Consider the following 17,092-nt stretch of genomic DNA (forward strand, 5'->3'; position numbering starts at 1 on the left):
AGTCCATTCTCGTCGTAGAACTGAGCTTGTTATACAATGAAATACATGTAATAGTCCTTTCATAATACATTCAACAAGATTGAATATGTAATTCCAAGAGATAATGATGAGCTTTCTCTTACAAATAGTCTATCTTCCTGACTTTGTAAAATATCTCAAAGTAGTCTTTTAGCGTCCATTAAATCATGCATCATATCGCTCAAACTGTATAGCGTCCGTCTTATTTCTCTTGTTCTGTAGATTCAATTAGACATAGTTTTTGTACAGGTCTAACCAGTGTAGATGATTTGGTCTTTATTTTTGCCGTCCTTACTAAACCATCTCTACCAGAAAATGTTTCTGTTATCCTTCCCATTAACCATTGATTCCTCGGCAATCCGTCCATGATGAGCACGATGTCCCCTACAGCTATATTTCTCGATGGCGTAGACCACTTCTCTCGCTGTTGGAGGGCGGGCAGATATTCGCGAATCCACCTGCGCCAAAAGACGTCGGCTAAATATTGTATCTGCCGCCATCTTCTTTGACTATAGAGATCTCTCTTCTCACTCACGTCGAAGGGGAGGACATTACTCTGCCGCAGAAGCAAGAGATGGTTAGGTGTTAGTGGTTCTAGGTCCCTGTAATCATCAGAGACCACAGTGAGAGGACGTCCGTTGATCACTGCTTCTACCAGACACATCAGAGTACACAAGCCCTCATCAGAGAGAGCCTGCTGTTTCAGTAAAGCGTTCAACACCTTGCGTACAGTTCTGATCTGTCTCTCCCACGAGCCCCCCATGTGCGAAGCACTTGGAGGATTGAACTTCCAGTCTATACCTTTCCGCAACAGATGATCCTGGATCTTCTGTTGATTCCAAGATCGGATACCATCACGTAGTTCACGCTCGGCCCCAACAAAGTTCGTCCCATTGTCACTTCTGATAACCTCTGGTTGACCTCGACGTGCTATGAACCGTTGAAGTCCATTTATGAACGAGTCCGTTTCCAAAGAGTGCAATATTTCAATATGTACTGCACGTACTACCAAACAGGTAAAAATGCAGCCATAACGTTTGACATGAGACCTTCCTTGCTTGACCATGAACGGACCAAAACAATCAACACCAACATAGGTAAATGGTGGTTTCTCTGTTTGCACTCTGTCACTTGGTAGATCAGCCATCTTTTGTGTGGTTGGAGTGGCTGACATCCGCTTGCACACCACACAGTCTCGAAGAGCTTGTTTAACGGCTACTCTTCCACTTATTACCCAGTACTGTCTCCTGAGTAATGAGAGCACATGTTCTCGTCCTGAGTGACCCGACATCTGATGATATTGTCTTATGATCAGTCTCACAACATGGTGCATCTTGGGAAGAATGATGGGATGTTTGGTCTTATTATCGACTGATGCATGTTGAAGACGTCCACCTACATGAATAAGACCATCATCAAATACCTTTGGGTCCAGCTTGGAAAGAGAGCTAGATTTCTTTACTCTGGATACCTGTTCTTTGCTCTCTCTTTCATTTCTTACAGGTCTCTGCAGTACTTCCAGTTCTTCAGGAAAGCTCTGATGCTGGATATACTTCAGAATTGCTTGTTCTGCATCTCTCAAGTCACTCACTGTAAGAAGCTTCTCACAGTCAAATGTTTTCTTCTGTGCTTTACTCTGCAGATACTTTCCAAACTGCAAGATCCTAGCTACTGCCTTCTTCAGCTTGTACCACTCCGAAAAGTAATTTAACAGTTTGTCAGTAGCTGCCAGTGGTACTTCATCTCTAGTTTCGGCAGTGAAGGACTTAACAGTCTTTACTTCTGGATCATTGTCTGATATATCATCTGAATCTGGATCTTGGCTCCTTTCCTCTTCAGACAGCAGTATGAATTCTGGTCCATGAATCCATCTTTGGCTAGCTACCAGATCTCGTGCACTCATGCCTCTGCTTACATCATCAGCTGGATTCTCCTTACTGTTGACATGGTGCCACTGCTTTACATCACTGACAGAGTGAATCACTGACAATCTATTGGCAACAAAAGTGTGAAATCGTTTGTCCTCATTCTTGATGTATGCCAATACAATCATGCTGTCAGTCCAAAACACCGAGTCCTTCAGTGGTAGACCCAGTTCTCTCCTCACTAAGACATCAGCCTTCACCGCAACAGTAGCAGCCATCAGCTCCAGGCGAGGTATGGTAGTCCTTTTTAGAGGAGCGAGGTGAGATTTGGCAAAGACAAGGCTGCTGCAGACTTGTCCATCAGAATTCTTGGCTACCAGATAGGTGACTGCTCCATAGGCTTCTTCAGAGGCATCAGCGAAATGATGAAGCTGATACTCAATCATGGCACCATAGCTTGTGGGAATCATACATCTTGGCACCTTGAAGTGTTCTACCTCAGAAAGTTGTTTTACCCACTGTTGCCAAATCTCCTGTTCAACATCTGGAATTGGGTCATCCCATCCTAACTTCAATGTCGTCAGTCTTTGCATCAGATGCTTAGCTTTCAAGATGAAGGGACTCAAGAAGCCAAGCGGGTCATAAATGCTTGATACGATGCTAAGCAATCCCCTTCTTGTCAGAGGTTTGTCCTTTATCGATGTCTTGTACTCCAGACAGTCTTCCTGTACATCCCAGTTGATACCCAAGGCTCTCTCAACTGGAAGTGGTTCCCTGTTTAAGTCTAAGCCTTTGACTTGCTTAGCCCTCTCTTCCTCTGGGATGGATTGAAGAACTTTGGTTCGATTGCTAATCCACTTAGTAAGTCTAAAGCCTTTCTTCTGCAACAGGCTCCTCAACTCAGTAGCTATTCTAATTGCAGCATCTTCATCAGGTACAGCCACCAAGCAATCATCCACGTAGAAATTATGCTTCACAATTCTTGCGACATCAGGGCTGAATTCAGTTTCAAAGTCCTCAGCTGTCCTTCGGAGAGCATAGCTGCACACACTCGGACTCCAGGTTCCCCCGAACAAGTGAACACACATTCGGTAGGTTAGGGGGTTTTCTTTCATGTTACCTCTTGGCCACCATAGGAATCTCAGAACATCTCGGTCTGCAGCAGGCACTCGTACTTGATGAAACATGGCTTCGACATCTGCCATCAAGGCCACAGGAGCTGATCGAAACCTCAACAACACCCCGATCAGCTTGTTGGTAAGATCTGGTCCCTGGTAGACTACCTTGTTCAGCGACAAGCCTTTCCATTCAGCCGCACAATCGAAAACGATCCTTACTTTCCCAGGCTTCTGCGGATGGAATACTGCATGGTGTGGCAAGTACCATTCACATTGGTTCTTATTTTCTTCCTGTTCATTGACCTCTTCAGCATAACCTTTTTCCAAGAGATCTGTTATGCCGTCTGCATACTTCTGGAGGAGGCCATCACTTTGGTTAAGCTTTCTTCCTAGGCTTTCGAGTCTCCTCTGAGCTAACCAACGATTATTCTGGAGATTGGGAGGTCTCCTTTTGAAGGGGATAGGGAGCTGGTAGTGGCCGTCTTCTGTGCAGATGCCTTGCTCCCATTCTGCCAAAGCCTTTACATCGTTTCTGGACATTCCCCTCTCTTCCTTCAGTGGATCAGCAGTCTCCAGCTTCCAGAATTTCTCTAACTGCTTCTCGAGACACAGATCTCCTTCGATGAAGGTGCTTGTGGCATATATTTCCTTTTCCTTTTTCTCTGTGGTGTTCAGAGGACCATGGAGCGTCCATCCGAGACAGGTGCTTATTGCGTACGGTCCCTCTTTTCCCTTTCTGATCTCTAAAGGAAACAAGGCTTCAGGCACGTCTTGGCCGATTATCAGACCCACTTCTTCCTCGGTTGCCAAAGGGATGTTAATACCTTTAAGGTGGGTCAATCCTTTAATCTCTTCATACTTGGCCATGTGAATGCCCTTGACGTTGATACTGTCCTTTGTATAAACACATGGAAGCTTCACCCTTTTACTGTCGTCTCCAGTATCCACTACAAGACTTACAGCTTCAGTGTGGACAATACTTTCTTTCCTCTCGAGAGTTGTTAGCAGGAGCTTCTCCTTTACGCCTTTAACTCCTAGGCGCCTCACTAGACTCGTCAAACAGAACGTGCTTGTAGAACCGGAGTCAAGTAGTGCATATGTCTTCAGCACTTGTTTGCCGCCTTCTGCTCGTACTCTCACAGGCACTATAGGTAGCACACTCCTCCTGCCGGCCCCTGTGGAATTGCAAGACGCCTCGACTTCCACGCTGTTATTCTGTGCATCACCCTCTGAATTTTGGTCACCAGCTGGTTCCGATGTATGTAAGAGCTTATTGTGCTTTCGAGAGCAGCCTTCAACGGAGCAAGTCATCTTGCTCTTGCATGCTCCAGTCATGTGACCTGGTCTTAAGCAGTTAAAGCACAGTCCTTTCTTTCTTGCAAGCCGAAGACGATCTTTGGGCATCATGTCTTTGAACTGCTTGCAGTCCCACAGCTTGTGGTCACCTTTACACTCGAAACATCCTGGTTCCGCAGGCTTGGAACTTGATGAAGTTGAAAAGGAGCCCTTGGGTTTTCCACCACTTGTAGATTTTCGTTGATCACTCTTGGAAGACATAAGGCCACCGTAGACAGGGTCGTTGATTTCTTGTGCAGCTTCTTGCACAAAGTACATCATGTCCTCGAAGCCCGGGATCCTGTTCTGACGACGAAGCACTCCGACTCTATTAAGCCATTTTCCCTTCAGATGATAAGGCAGTCGTTCAGCAATCGGAAGAAGCACCTTTTGAGGTGAGAGTTCATGCTCAAACCCCATGGCCCGAAAAGACATCAAGCATACACTCATATCATCTGCCAGAGCTCTCAGTGCATTTCTGTCTTGAGGGCCTATGCTCTTCCCATTTGTTATCTTCTTCACCCAGGCCTCTGTTATAATGACTGGATTTCCATAGCGCTCCTGTAAAAGATGCTTCGCTGTGGAATATCCCTGCATGGTAGGCATTAACAGGCAAGGACTCAGTAATCTCTTAGGTTCTCCCTTACAGTAATGAAGCAATCTCGTCAACTTCGTCCTGTCCTCCACCAGCGTGGCATCCACACTGTCTTCGAAGCTACGCCAGAACTCCCAAAATCCCAATGGATCTCCTTCATAACAAGTCAGTTCAGCTTTAGGGAGTTGCATTGCTTCAAGGAGATGTTGTTGCTGCTTCTGACTTTGCCTCATCAGATTGATGAGATCTGAATTCTCATTCCTGGACTGATTCGCTGATATCTTATCACCTTTACCATTGTTATTCCAAGAAGAGTCACTCGCTACAACAGGCTTTGAGGTTGTAGTGTGAACAGCTGCCTCTGATGACCTAGCGACTGCTGTCTCTGAAGACCTGGGAACGGTGTTCTCTGGCGTTCTCATTGCCATATTATCTGAGGGGTATGGCAAGGTTTCATCCTCTTTCTCAGGTAAGCTGACTCCAAACTTATTGGTCTCAAAGTCCAGGTACACGCGTTCTTCTGCTTCTGCGATCCGCAGCTTGGTTTGCATAGACAGTCTCAACTTACGCTGCGTAAGTCGAAATTCTTCAAGTTCTAGATTTTGTCGTTCCTCCATAGCAGCTGCTTCAGCTGCCAATGCTGCTTTGCGGGCCATCAGTCTCAGCTTAGATGATGAAGCAGAACTTGTGTGGCTTCCACACTGACTCGCAGAGTCTCCAGGCTGAACATCCTGGTCATCTTCCTGCCTCATTTCTCTAACAGTGGATGACTCACCAGCATCTCGAGGTTGACCTGCATCACTCATCCTGATGATCGTTATTGAACTTGATGTTGGGGATAGACCGCGACTACATCGATGATAAATAATCAATCATATGACACAGGTTGTATTGGCCCAGTATGAGACCACGCTAACAGCACATCTGTACATATCAGCACGGTTCAATCTGTAATTGAACAAAAACAAACAAACAACCAATCAATATTGGAATACTTCAACACATATGCATATTCATACAATGTTACAATTATAATACTTGTCTGTCTAGCTGGTCTCAATTAATAAAAAATCCATATCTGAATATGAACTGACTAGTTTGAGTATTCTGTCATACATAAAGGCAACTTCTAAACTATAAATCTGAATCCAAAAGACATTACTTGAAACATGGGATTATCTTCTTCCCTATCATTAGCTGTAAATTTATATAAATCGCTTAACTCAATGCTCTCAAGCATTCGAAGCCAAGTCATAAATCTATTTTTATCTCACCCAGAATGCTTGTAAAACCAATCTTTTATCTGTTTAGCTATAGTGTCATAAATGCGCTGAAATTCCTTTAAAATTACTCAACTTATTCATGTACATCACTATTCTTCATTAAGTACTTAAAAAACACATATATGTGGTCCCTGTTATCAATATTTTGAATACCATTACAACCAAACTGATCAAAAGTCTTATTACGGCTCACATGTATAAATCCAATTACCCCAAAAGAGGTAACTAATTCCGGTCACTAAATTTGCACGTGACGTACCTATGGCTATGCAATATGCTAAACCGTATTACTCGTGCAACAAAACTTCTCTCGATACATTTCTTTCTCATCAATTTTTTACCCTTTAACATCAACCTAATTAATAAATCTTATCACCTATCATCATACAACATATAATTAAGGGAATAACTTCATAATTGTCTACTTACAACGTTGGGCTCATCAAAAACAATCAATTTATCATCATAAACTCTCGGTCATCCGACCATTCCAAAACGTGGAAAATCAGTTGCATGCAAAGAAAAACGCCCTCAAACATTCATTACGAGCCATTCTCCCAAAACCTCGCCTATGACGTCATATCTCGTACTTTCATTCTACAGACTTTCTAAAGAAAACTTTCTATCATTAACAGTTAGTATTAGTATACTAATATACTAATGGGTCTAGACTACATTATTTACAATATTCTGAGAAATGTATTTTTTATTACAGATGTATATTCATACATTCACTGTTTTCAGGTTTTCTTGACAATGCAGTATGCTTCTCTTTGTTTTCAAAAGACATTTTGCACATTTCCTGAAGAAAAAATTAAGACTTTGATGGATTTCCATGTACTTCAGATTGATCACATCAATCATAACTCTTTGTACATGTAAGACAGGGCCCTGGTGATCAGTTCTTTGGTTAATCATCTTTTTAATAATTTTGATTCCCATCAGCGAAATATTTTTTTTTCCAGATTTCTGTAATTCTTATGATTTTAAGTCAGAAAGTGGTAATACATGAGAAATAATGAACAAAAAATAAACTAAGTTAAAGGAGAATGAAACCCTTGAAACCAGCTGAATCCATATCAAAGAGAAAAATCAAAGAAACATATTGTTGAAAGTTTGAGGAAGATTGAATGAATAATAAGAAAGTTATGAGCATTTGAATATTGAGATCACTAATGCCATGTAGATCCTCCCATTGGCAATGCGACCAAGATCTGTGATGTCACACACGTACAACTCCCTCATTACTTTAGTACTTATTTCACTTTATATATTCTCACTTTTATAGAGTCTATCACAAGGTGATGTGTTCTCTTTATGAGAGGACAAGTACAGAGGTTTCACAACATTATATCATTGATGAATCGTTTGTCATATGATTAGCATGAGCAAAAAAAAGATGTTTGGGGTATATTTTCAGTGTCCAAAAGGGGAGAGTTGTTCATCTGTGACATCATAGATCTTGGTCGTATTGCCAATGGGAGGATCTCCATAGCATTAGTGATCTCGACATTCAAATGCTCATAACTCTTCTATTGCTAGTCCTATTTTACTCAAACTTTTGTTGAGCTTATTCTTTGTTTTTCTGCTTTCACAAAAGCTAACTTGCTCCAAGAGTTTCATTCTCCTTTAATATCTAGATCTACATGTAGATCTATGAGACGATTTCCAATTTTTGTCATCACATTCACAGCGATCACCAAAATGTGCAGTTCTATGAGATGTTAGATCTACATGTATTTTCTATATATAACTCATATTTTTCGTCCAATTTTTATGTTTTTTTCTGTGCTATCATGTATGAATTTTCTCTTAAATTCAACATTTTTGTTGGTGTGGACTTCCCTTTTTATAATGATCTCTCGCTTTCTCTCTCTTTCTTGTCGACCTTGCTATCTAGGTGATTCTATATGGCGATGCCGAGGAATGTTTATCCAAGAAGGAGAATGTGGTCTACCTCTCCAACCACCAGACGACCTTAGACTGGGTGGTGACGGACATAGTGGCATCCAGGGCGGGGTGCTTGGGAAGGGTTCGCTACGTTCTCAAAGACGGCCTCAAGTATCTTCCACTCTACGGATACGTCTTTGGTTTGGTGAGGGTTTATTTTTTCATTATACATGTATCGGATGAGTCAAGCTACTTATCAAAGAGTTGAATTAATATAAATTTACATAAGTTGAAGTAGTCTACCAAAAAAATGTGGATGTGTGATGTCATTGATTTCCTACATACTCTGTACGTACCAATCTTTTTATGTTCAATATCCAATAAGTGATTTCAAGAAAAAACAATGATTAAAGGGATGGTCCGGGCTGAAAATATTTATAGCTTAATAAATAGAGTAGAATTCACTGAGCAAAATGCCGAAAATTTCACCAAAATCGGATAACAAATAACAAAGTTATTGAATTTTAAAGTTTAGCAATATTTTGTGAAAACAGCCGTCATGAATATTCATTAGGTCGGCTGATGATGTCACATCTCCACTTGTTCTTTTGTATTTTATTATATGAAATTGGGTTTATTCAATTTTTTTCCTCCAAGAACTAGAAGAATTGGATTGACAACTGATTTAGTGCATGAGATATTTATTTCATTTATTTCATTATAAGGGAGACATATTATTCACACAAGTATGAAATAGTGACAAAATTATGATTTCATTTAATAACATAAGAAAACGGAAAGTGGGGATGTGACATCATCAGCCCACCTAATGAATATTCATGACGACTGTTTTCACAAAATATTGCTAAAATTTAAACTTCAATATTTCAAATTTTCGGTATTTTGCTTAGTGAATTCTACTCTATGTATTAAGATATAAATATTTTCAGCCCGGACCATCCCTTTAAGAGCTGTAACTTAATGTTTATGCCATGGTTGTACCCAGTTCTGTTGGATCCTCATTCCATGTACGACTTTTTCTGAACAGAACATACTTTTTTTTACAATTCTCTACTATTTTGATAGCCTTCTCAGTGTTACACTTAGTTTCTTCTCCAGTGTCTGCTACATGTATACAACCTTTCAAAATATATGATGTATAAATGGCACGGATTAACTTTGAAAAGTAGTGAATTTGGTACAATGCAATTGGAATAACATTGAAACAATTTATTGTTTTATTTCCCAAAAGCACGGCTGTATATTTGTGAACAGGGCTAAGAGTCGATTAGCTGCACCTCCAAGTTTTACCAAAGTTGTCAAAAAGTTGAAGCATCACCGTGATAATAAAATTCCAGTAAGTATGGCTTGGGTTGTTTTACATAAAGCTCCTGGTACATTGTACATGTACACCTAACTTCTTGCACAACTGGGTCCCATCTTTTAAAAAGTTGTGATTGATTCGATCACTCGCAACTATGGAAAGCCATCAACATCTAAAATACTTGTTTGTTCAAAATATATTTTCTAGCAATGATGTAGATTCATACATTCACTGTTTTCTTGACAATTCAGTATGCTTCTTTTTGTTCTCAAAAGATATTGTGCACATTTAATCAAGAAAAAATTATGACTTTGATGGATTTCCATATACTTGAGATTGATCACATCAATCATAACTCTTTGTAAGACAGGGCCCTGGTGATCAGTTCTTGGGTTAATCATCTTTTTAATCATTTTGATTCCCATCAGCTAACAATAACATTGAAACCTGATCTTGTGGACCATGATTCTTCTTGTGAAATGTTATTAGGGTTGTAGGTAATTCACTCACAACAAGAAAAGAAAAAAATAGCAGGAGGACAGGACACCGGTCATGCGTTACGTTGGATGTTACTACAAACAGCTTGTAAGAAAACCTAACCTCTTGCGTTCCCCTATAAAAACTTTCTTTCTGATTCTGAAATTTGTAAATTGGTTTTAGTGTTCAGGTTTGACAAAAGCCCATTTGATTTTCTATAAACTTTTGTGAAAAATGTTATCAGTCCCTATTCTACTGGAGCCAATTTGTTTCTTACTTTCAGTCTAGTCTCTCATTTCATCATTTCCTGAAATTGAAAAAATTTTAGTGATACTTTTGTGTACTGTATATACATGTATATATTAATAGTTTTTAAGATTTGATTGAATTCTGTTGTGTAGCAGAAGTGATTTCAGTCCAGTTTATTGTGTAGCACCAGTGCTTTCAGTCCATTTCAGTTTTATGACTTGTCAATTGCACTCAAATTTTTTGTTTGTTTCTTTTTTTTCCAGTCATGGCTAGTGGTTTTCCCGGAAGGCACCAGGTTTAGACCAGAAAAAGACGAAGCCATCAAAACCAGTCAAGCATTTGCATTTAAGCAAGGTTAGAAGCATGTCTTTAAAGAGAATTTTTAGGGACAGTGATTTTCCGTTTAAAAAAATTGCCTTTTCCGTTTCAGAAAATCTTAAATTCCGTTTCAGCGTGTCAGAAAACGGAAATTCTGTTTCCCCATGGACTTTGTGTACATAAAAAATTTACGATTCCGTTATTCAGTAGCAATAAGACAACACTCGCGCTGGTAAAAATTTGTATCTGCCACTGTACCAACAATGCAGTAGAATCCGCTCTAATCAGATCTATGCGGGTACGCAAAATATTTTGACAAACACATTTAACATGAATACATCCTCACCTTTCACATTTTTAGCATTATTTTACGGTTGAATGAAATTTTATTGATAATTGGGTTTTTTTTTGGACATCGTTTTGAGCAGTCAATGATTTTGTTCTATCTGCCATTTTGGATTTCAAGATTGTGCTGTTATATCTTCAAATGTAGAGGGCAGCAACACACAACCTGCATGTGAATGTTTTCGATAGGGCCGACCGACCGTACCCCGCCGGCGCGGCCGGGAAGGACCGGGGCAAGGGGTGCGATCGAGTGTGATGGAGTGAAGAGCAGTCACGATGTGTGGATTGTCGTGATTGTAGTGAAGTGAGATCGTGTTTTGTGAGGTTTTGTGGCCATTTAATATCTGTATTTTATTGAGATTTTGGAGTAATTTATGTTGCTGTTCTGTGTATTCTGAGGAAAAATATGTTTTCCGTGATTTTCCGCTTGAAATGCCACTTTCCGTTTTAAAATACCATTTCCGTGAATTCCATCCGTTTTCCGCGATCGTGGAAAATCACTGTCCCTGAATGTTCACCCTAATATCAAATTAGTTCTATGCAGCTTACAGTAACTCGTTGATCCAGACTTAGTCGTAAAATTTTGAGTTAATGAATGTCGCAGGGTGCGGACTATTTTTGGTGCGGGCCTGGTGCAGAGCAAAAAATCATAAGTTACTGAAAACGGTAATGATCTGTTGAACATACATGTAGTTTGATGTCAGTATAAAACATAGTGCACATGTACAAAGACCAGACAGAAGGTCACTAGGGCCCTGTTTACATAGAGGTGCGACAGGTCCAATCAACCTTTATCAACTATTTGGAAATCCACCACCATAATTTCTTCTACAGGAAATGTGAACAAAGTCCTTCCTTTGTAAACAAAGAGGGGCACATCCAAATGTCAAAGCCACGATTAATACAAGAGTATATATCTTATCTGTAAAACATTTGAACAAACATGTATAATAGATGTTGACGTTGGTTAATTGATCAATCTCAACTCTTTGTAAGACGGAGCCCAGTTGTACGTAAGATCATGGGTAATTTACAAATAGCTTCATTAAACACCACCCTTGGTTCCTTATGAAAATCAAAACTAAAAAAGACATAAAATCTTGTAATATATGTCCGTGAGTTTATCTTCTACAGTGTACAATTTGTCATACCCCATATAAATTATAAAGAACAGAGGTATTAAAGTAGAATGCTTCTGAGCATTTGTATTTGCTAAAAGATGTACACTGTTACTATCATCGATCAGGGCTTATGATCTAGCACATAAACCTATGAAACATCCGGTTGAGGATTTTTGTTATTTCTGTATACCCTTAGGTCTCCCAGTTTTACACCACGTCCTTTCACCACGGATCCGAGCCACCCATCTCTGCGTGGAGGGGTTTCGCGACTACGCAGGTGCTATCTACGATGTTACGATAGCTTACTCCAATACGGGCGAACATGGAGATGGTCCTGTTGTAAGGAAAGAAGCGCCTTCAATGCCAGGTTTGTAGCAGTTTCCTAACCACTTCAAACTCATAATTCCTCTGTCATATATTGGAGATGATAGGTGAAAAGCAGACTATGGCCCCCACCATTTTCACATATTTTTTTTCTGTCTCATATCAGATTTTCTCATGGGGAAATGTCCACAGATCCACATCCACATACGTCGCATCGCCTTGGAAACTGCCCCGTCAGACATTGTTGAATTCCACAGATGGTTACATGGGGTCTTTGAAACTAAGGATAGGTATGTATTTATTTGAGGTCTCTGGAGCTTTTCTTAAAGCCATTCGGCAAATTTCACTGACTATTTAAGCTACTAAAATCCTTGCATTCCTTGGCTGAAATTAAATTTGTCGGTGAAAATCGCAGAGTAGTCGCATCATGAATTGTTCATTTGATTTTTTTTTTGGAGAAAACATTTTATAGTGTGTATTTTTGATAATTTTCTGCTGGAGGAAATTCTGGAGGACTTCACTGTGAGTCCTTTTTAAAAGTGTGTGTAAAATGCCATTATCCATTCATCAAAGTCATATTTCATTCACTTTTTTGTTTGTGGAGCTTTCATGGTTATCACTATTGAAACATTTGGCCCACCTGTAAAAGTGTGTACAGCAGCTGCAAATTACTACAAAAGTGGGAATCAATCATATTGATCTTTCTAGGATCCTGTTTGATAAAGAGTTACTACTATTGTAACTGTGCTATTATGGCAGTTACCATGGTAACAAGGCTCAGCAGCCAATGACAATCAAGGTTTCCATGGAGGTTACAATAATGGCAAATCTAGTATAGTTGTAACTCTGTGAAACTGGCCACAGCTCAGAACTGTTTTTTCACTAATAATAATAATCCGCTTTTTTATATAGCGCTTAATACATCGGAACGACGTGTCTAAGCGCTTTACAGATATATCATTACCCCGGTCGTCGGATTCAATCAGTCATTCCCGCACACAATGTGTGCACATCCTCCACTCCCTGGGGAGTATTTTTTCACTCTATGTTATTCCTGCTTCCATTATTTCCCTGCTTCTCCAGGATGTTAGCAGACTTTTACTCGGAGGATCCGGCGAAGAGGGGTCGTCTGGAGGGCGAAGGTCGAAGGTCAAGACTGGGCCTGATGACTACACTACCGGCCATCGCCCTTACCGCGGCGTGTATGGTTCCGTTCGTCATGATCAAGGGACAGCGGAGGGCGTACTGGCAGCTCTTGGTCTACGGCAGCATCTTCACCGTTCTCTGGATGAAACTAACTGTCTGAGGACGCTTAAGAAAGTCGTTTCCACCCTAATAATAGTATCGCAACATTTGCTAATATGACAAATGCCCCTCCGCTAATTTTGTTGCACATATGAGGAGATGGTAAAGAGTTCACTGGTTTTCGGTTTCAGAATCCTGTGAAGATTTTTTAGGATGAGGTACAAGGTTTGATGCTTGGGTTTATGTTTGGCTAAATGTGTGCATTTTCCGTAAGAGCAATTGTCTAAGGAGCAAATGTTATGGAACCGGGGGAAATGTTACGCGGGGGCTCGCTGCTGAACGCAGGCCCAAACCACAAAGGTGTGAGCCAGGCTTTATGAAAAGCTTTTTGAAATGATGCGGCATACATTTTGGAAGGCCCTTTCATAAAACCAATGGTGAGTTTTTAAGTGACTATTTGTTACAGGCTATTGAAACCTTGCATATGATTTGCTCGGAGCAAAATCATCGATTACATTTTTCATGAAATGCACCCCACATTCCAGGGGGGGTGTTTCACAAAGATTTAAGTGTGACTTAACAAGGAATCCACGTACATTCTTTGTGCATTTTATTATAAATTCCCATTTATAGAAGTCATTACCACATTGGTCGAATCATGCCAAGAGGACGTGTGTGACTGCGTATTAATCAATAAGATTGCGTGTTGTATACCATGTGTGCGTGAGCATTCAAGCATGGCGAAGTCACAGTAAATTATTTTGTGAAACAACCCCCATGAGTGCTGTAGTTCATAAAATACAAGTACTTATGAATTCAAAGTACAGAAATATTTGTCAATTTGTAATGTTGCCATTCATGGATTTTAGAGACATTTTTTATTTTCGGTTCTTTTCAACAATACTTAACAATGAAATATCATTTGTGTTGCAATATTCTATATTTAAGCTTACTTGGTTGTAGGGCCTTGTTGGACAGACGCTCCATTTATCTTGGTCCCAACAGCTATTGGAAAATCAATGATTCCATTCTTACCAATGGAACATGAAAGATAGCATCTTATTATTAAAAAAAAGAGGAAATTCGTAAGATTATTTATTGCAAAGGAATTGATCCTTGTATTCATTGTATCTCGTGTGAGTTTTGGGCAATGGCTGTTTTTTAGCGAGAGTCAATTTGTAATATATTTCCACAAGATTAAGCTGTTTGAAGAGGGATCGTGTGACATATCGTTAAGTACAAGCACTTGAAGCAAATAATGATTCAAATCAATGTAAAATGGCACCATATCATCGTAGGATGTAGATCTTAATGGGCCATTCTTGGTCACATGTGTGACCAAAATTATGACAGATCATTTTTTAAATTAGTTGTAAATTAAAAAAAAAATGTTGAGATTGCGTGTCTCCAATATGCGGGTTCAAGGTCAGAGGTCAGAAGAAGTGGGTCACGTGTGTGACCTCACACAGGAGCATGATTTTGAAAGTTTAATTTCATTTTGAAATTCCTGTGCATATCAAAATGAAATTAAACTTTCAAAATCATCAGTCATGATTAGTTATAAATCTCTAAAGCTTAGATTTATAATTTATTAATGTCAAGATTTGTCATAATTTCTGTCACACACACACACTGGCGTTAATCCTTGTGTCACACCTATTGTTCAGGGGATGGAACAATAGACCATTCCCCCCCCCCAGACTTACGCCAGTGCACACACATGACCAACAATGGCCCTAATTCATTTAATATATAAACATGACTCTATCAAATCATGCAATCTGAGCTGTAAAAAAAAAAAAAGATCACACTGAAGATCCCCAACACTGATACATGTATGTACTTCTTAGACAGTGTATCATTATTGCTTCAACAAAAGACAAGACACTCAGTTTGAATGCCATGCTTATTTTGTAAATTTCTCGGCAGTTATACTTTTTCTACCACAACCATTTTGGATATTAAAAAAAAAAATCTTTTCACTTGGATGGTCATAATATTGGTTTCGCTTTGAACTACGTTTCTTTTAGTGACCTTCCAGCAAAATATATATTTTTTTGTAATGAATATATGTTCCCCTTTGTAAAAGGGGGAATCACATTTAAATATACAAATTCTCCTATCTGTCTGTACATTACGGGTAGAAGTGGGAGCTGTATTTTTGAAATTCTTCATAATTTATTGATGGTGTGTAAGATATTTGATTTCATTCAATGTTTTATACCATTTCCATTGACCAGTATCTCTGAATTCCACATGTTTTACATCTTTTTCATGTGTATGAACATTTTGGAGTACAATCTACTTGTAAATTTCTAATACTTGAAATTATAGTGCATATTGCTATGCAACAGTTTTTGCCATTTTGAATGTGATCGTGCATTATCTATTTGAATTAAAAAGATGCAGTAATGCCTTTATTAGAATTGCCCAGTAGGCAGTGCATGTAAATATGAATTTGTGTTACTGTTAAAAAATATTTGATTGCGGAGCTCTTTGTGTGTGTGCGTTTGTGTGAAAGGGAAGGAGAGAGGGGGGGGGGGGGGAGAGAGGGGAGTTGAAATGTTATTCATTAAAACGATAGACCAGACAATATCTGTTATATGATATAGTCTTTGTGGATTCGCCATCGGTTATATTCACCGAGGTGACGTCAAAACCTAGTCAAATGGGATCCTCGCAGCCATGATCATGTGATGGCATATTGACCTAACACTGATTCGAATCTACATAACCTATGTAATATAAATGAATAATATGGACATTTGTAATGTGCCAGTATCCATCATAAAAATATAGGGAGAGAGAGATATGGGGTGGGAGGGAGGGGTACAGAGATAGACAGGAGGGGAGAGAGGAAGTATGAAGAAAAGAAAAATAAACGATAAAAGGGAAGGAGTTGTGGGATGTCAGACTCTGTCACTGAATAATTTGTTTTGTGTGAAATAAGCATAACTTAAAATTGCCATATGCCATGTCTATTAATGTTGGGATTAAAATTCCTTGTATTTATTCAAATCTTATTTATTCAACTTACATGTCTAGGTGGACTCCTTCATGAGCACCGTGCTCTATTATTTTGTTCACTTCTCTCTTAATCTAAGAATTTAAGGCCAATGCTTTAAGTAATCAACATTTCAGAATGCCTGACCACATTTTGTATAATTTTAATGTACTACATGAAAATGATCAAAACTCACATAACCTTTCAAACGAACTAAATACAACCCCCGCCCCAAAAGCCAACAAAACAAACCACCCCCCAAAAAAAGATATTCAAACAGAAAAAGCAGGGATAAATGATTTCAGGAAAAATCCACTCTGTACATGTAAGGGGTCAGAAGTAAGTTTGAAAAAGGTAAATTGCCAAATTTCCTCCACTGCCAACTCGTCCACTCACCACATGGTCTAGCTTCATTGGCCCGTATTCTGAACTCGGGTTTAAATTAAACCCTGGTTTAAATATGGATATAGCCAATTGGGCATAAATCTCTACGAGTACAATTTCAATTTATTTACTCGCATGGCACTCAAATCATTCATAACTGCTGGGAATGTATTTTTCTTCATTATGCAAGCATATGG

General features: G+C 39.4%; 2 protein-coding genes across 2 annotated transcripts; one reads left to right on the forward strand and one right to left on the reverse strand.

The window, feature by feature from the left end:
- Positions 1-220: 220 nt before the first annotated feature.
- Positions 221-5,737, reverse strand: LOC135157358 (uncharacterized). Its single transcript, XM_064112599.1, has one exon. The coding sequence runs from the start codon at positions 5,735-5,737 to the stop codon at positions 221-223; it is 5,517 nt and encodes a 1,838-aa protein (XP_063968669.1).
- A 363-nt stretch (positions 5,738-6,100) lies between these two features.
- Positions 6,101-15,960, forward strand: LOC129279875 (1-acyl-sn-glycerol-3-phosphate acyltransferase epsilon-like). Its single transcript, XM_064112600.1, has 7 exons — positions 6,101-6,130; positions 8,115-8,309; positions 9,357-9,461; positions 10,418-10,508; positions 12,135-12,305; positions 12,429-12,552; positions 13,346-15,960. Exons 1-7 carry the CDS (start codon positions 6,101-6,103, stop codon positions 13,566-13,568), a joined length of 939 nt encoding a protein of 312 aa, XP_063968670.1. The 3' UTR covers positions 13,569-15,960.
- Positions 15,961-17,092: the final 1,132 nt, after the last annotated feature.

This window comes from Lytechinus pictus, chromosome 17 (assembly GCF_037042905.1).
Source record: "Lytechinus pictus isolate F3 Inbred chromosome 17, Lp3.0, whole genome shotgun sequence".
NCBI lineage: Eukaryota > Metazoa > Echinodermata > Echinoidea > Temnopleuroida > Toxopneustidae > Lytechinus > Lytechinus pictus.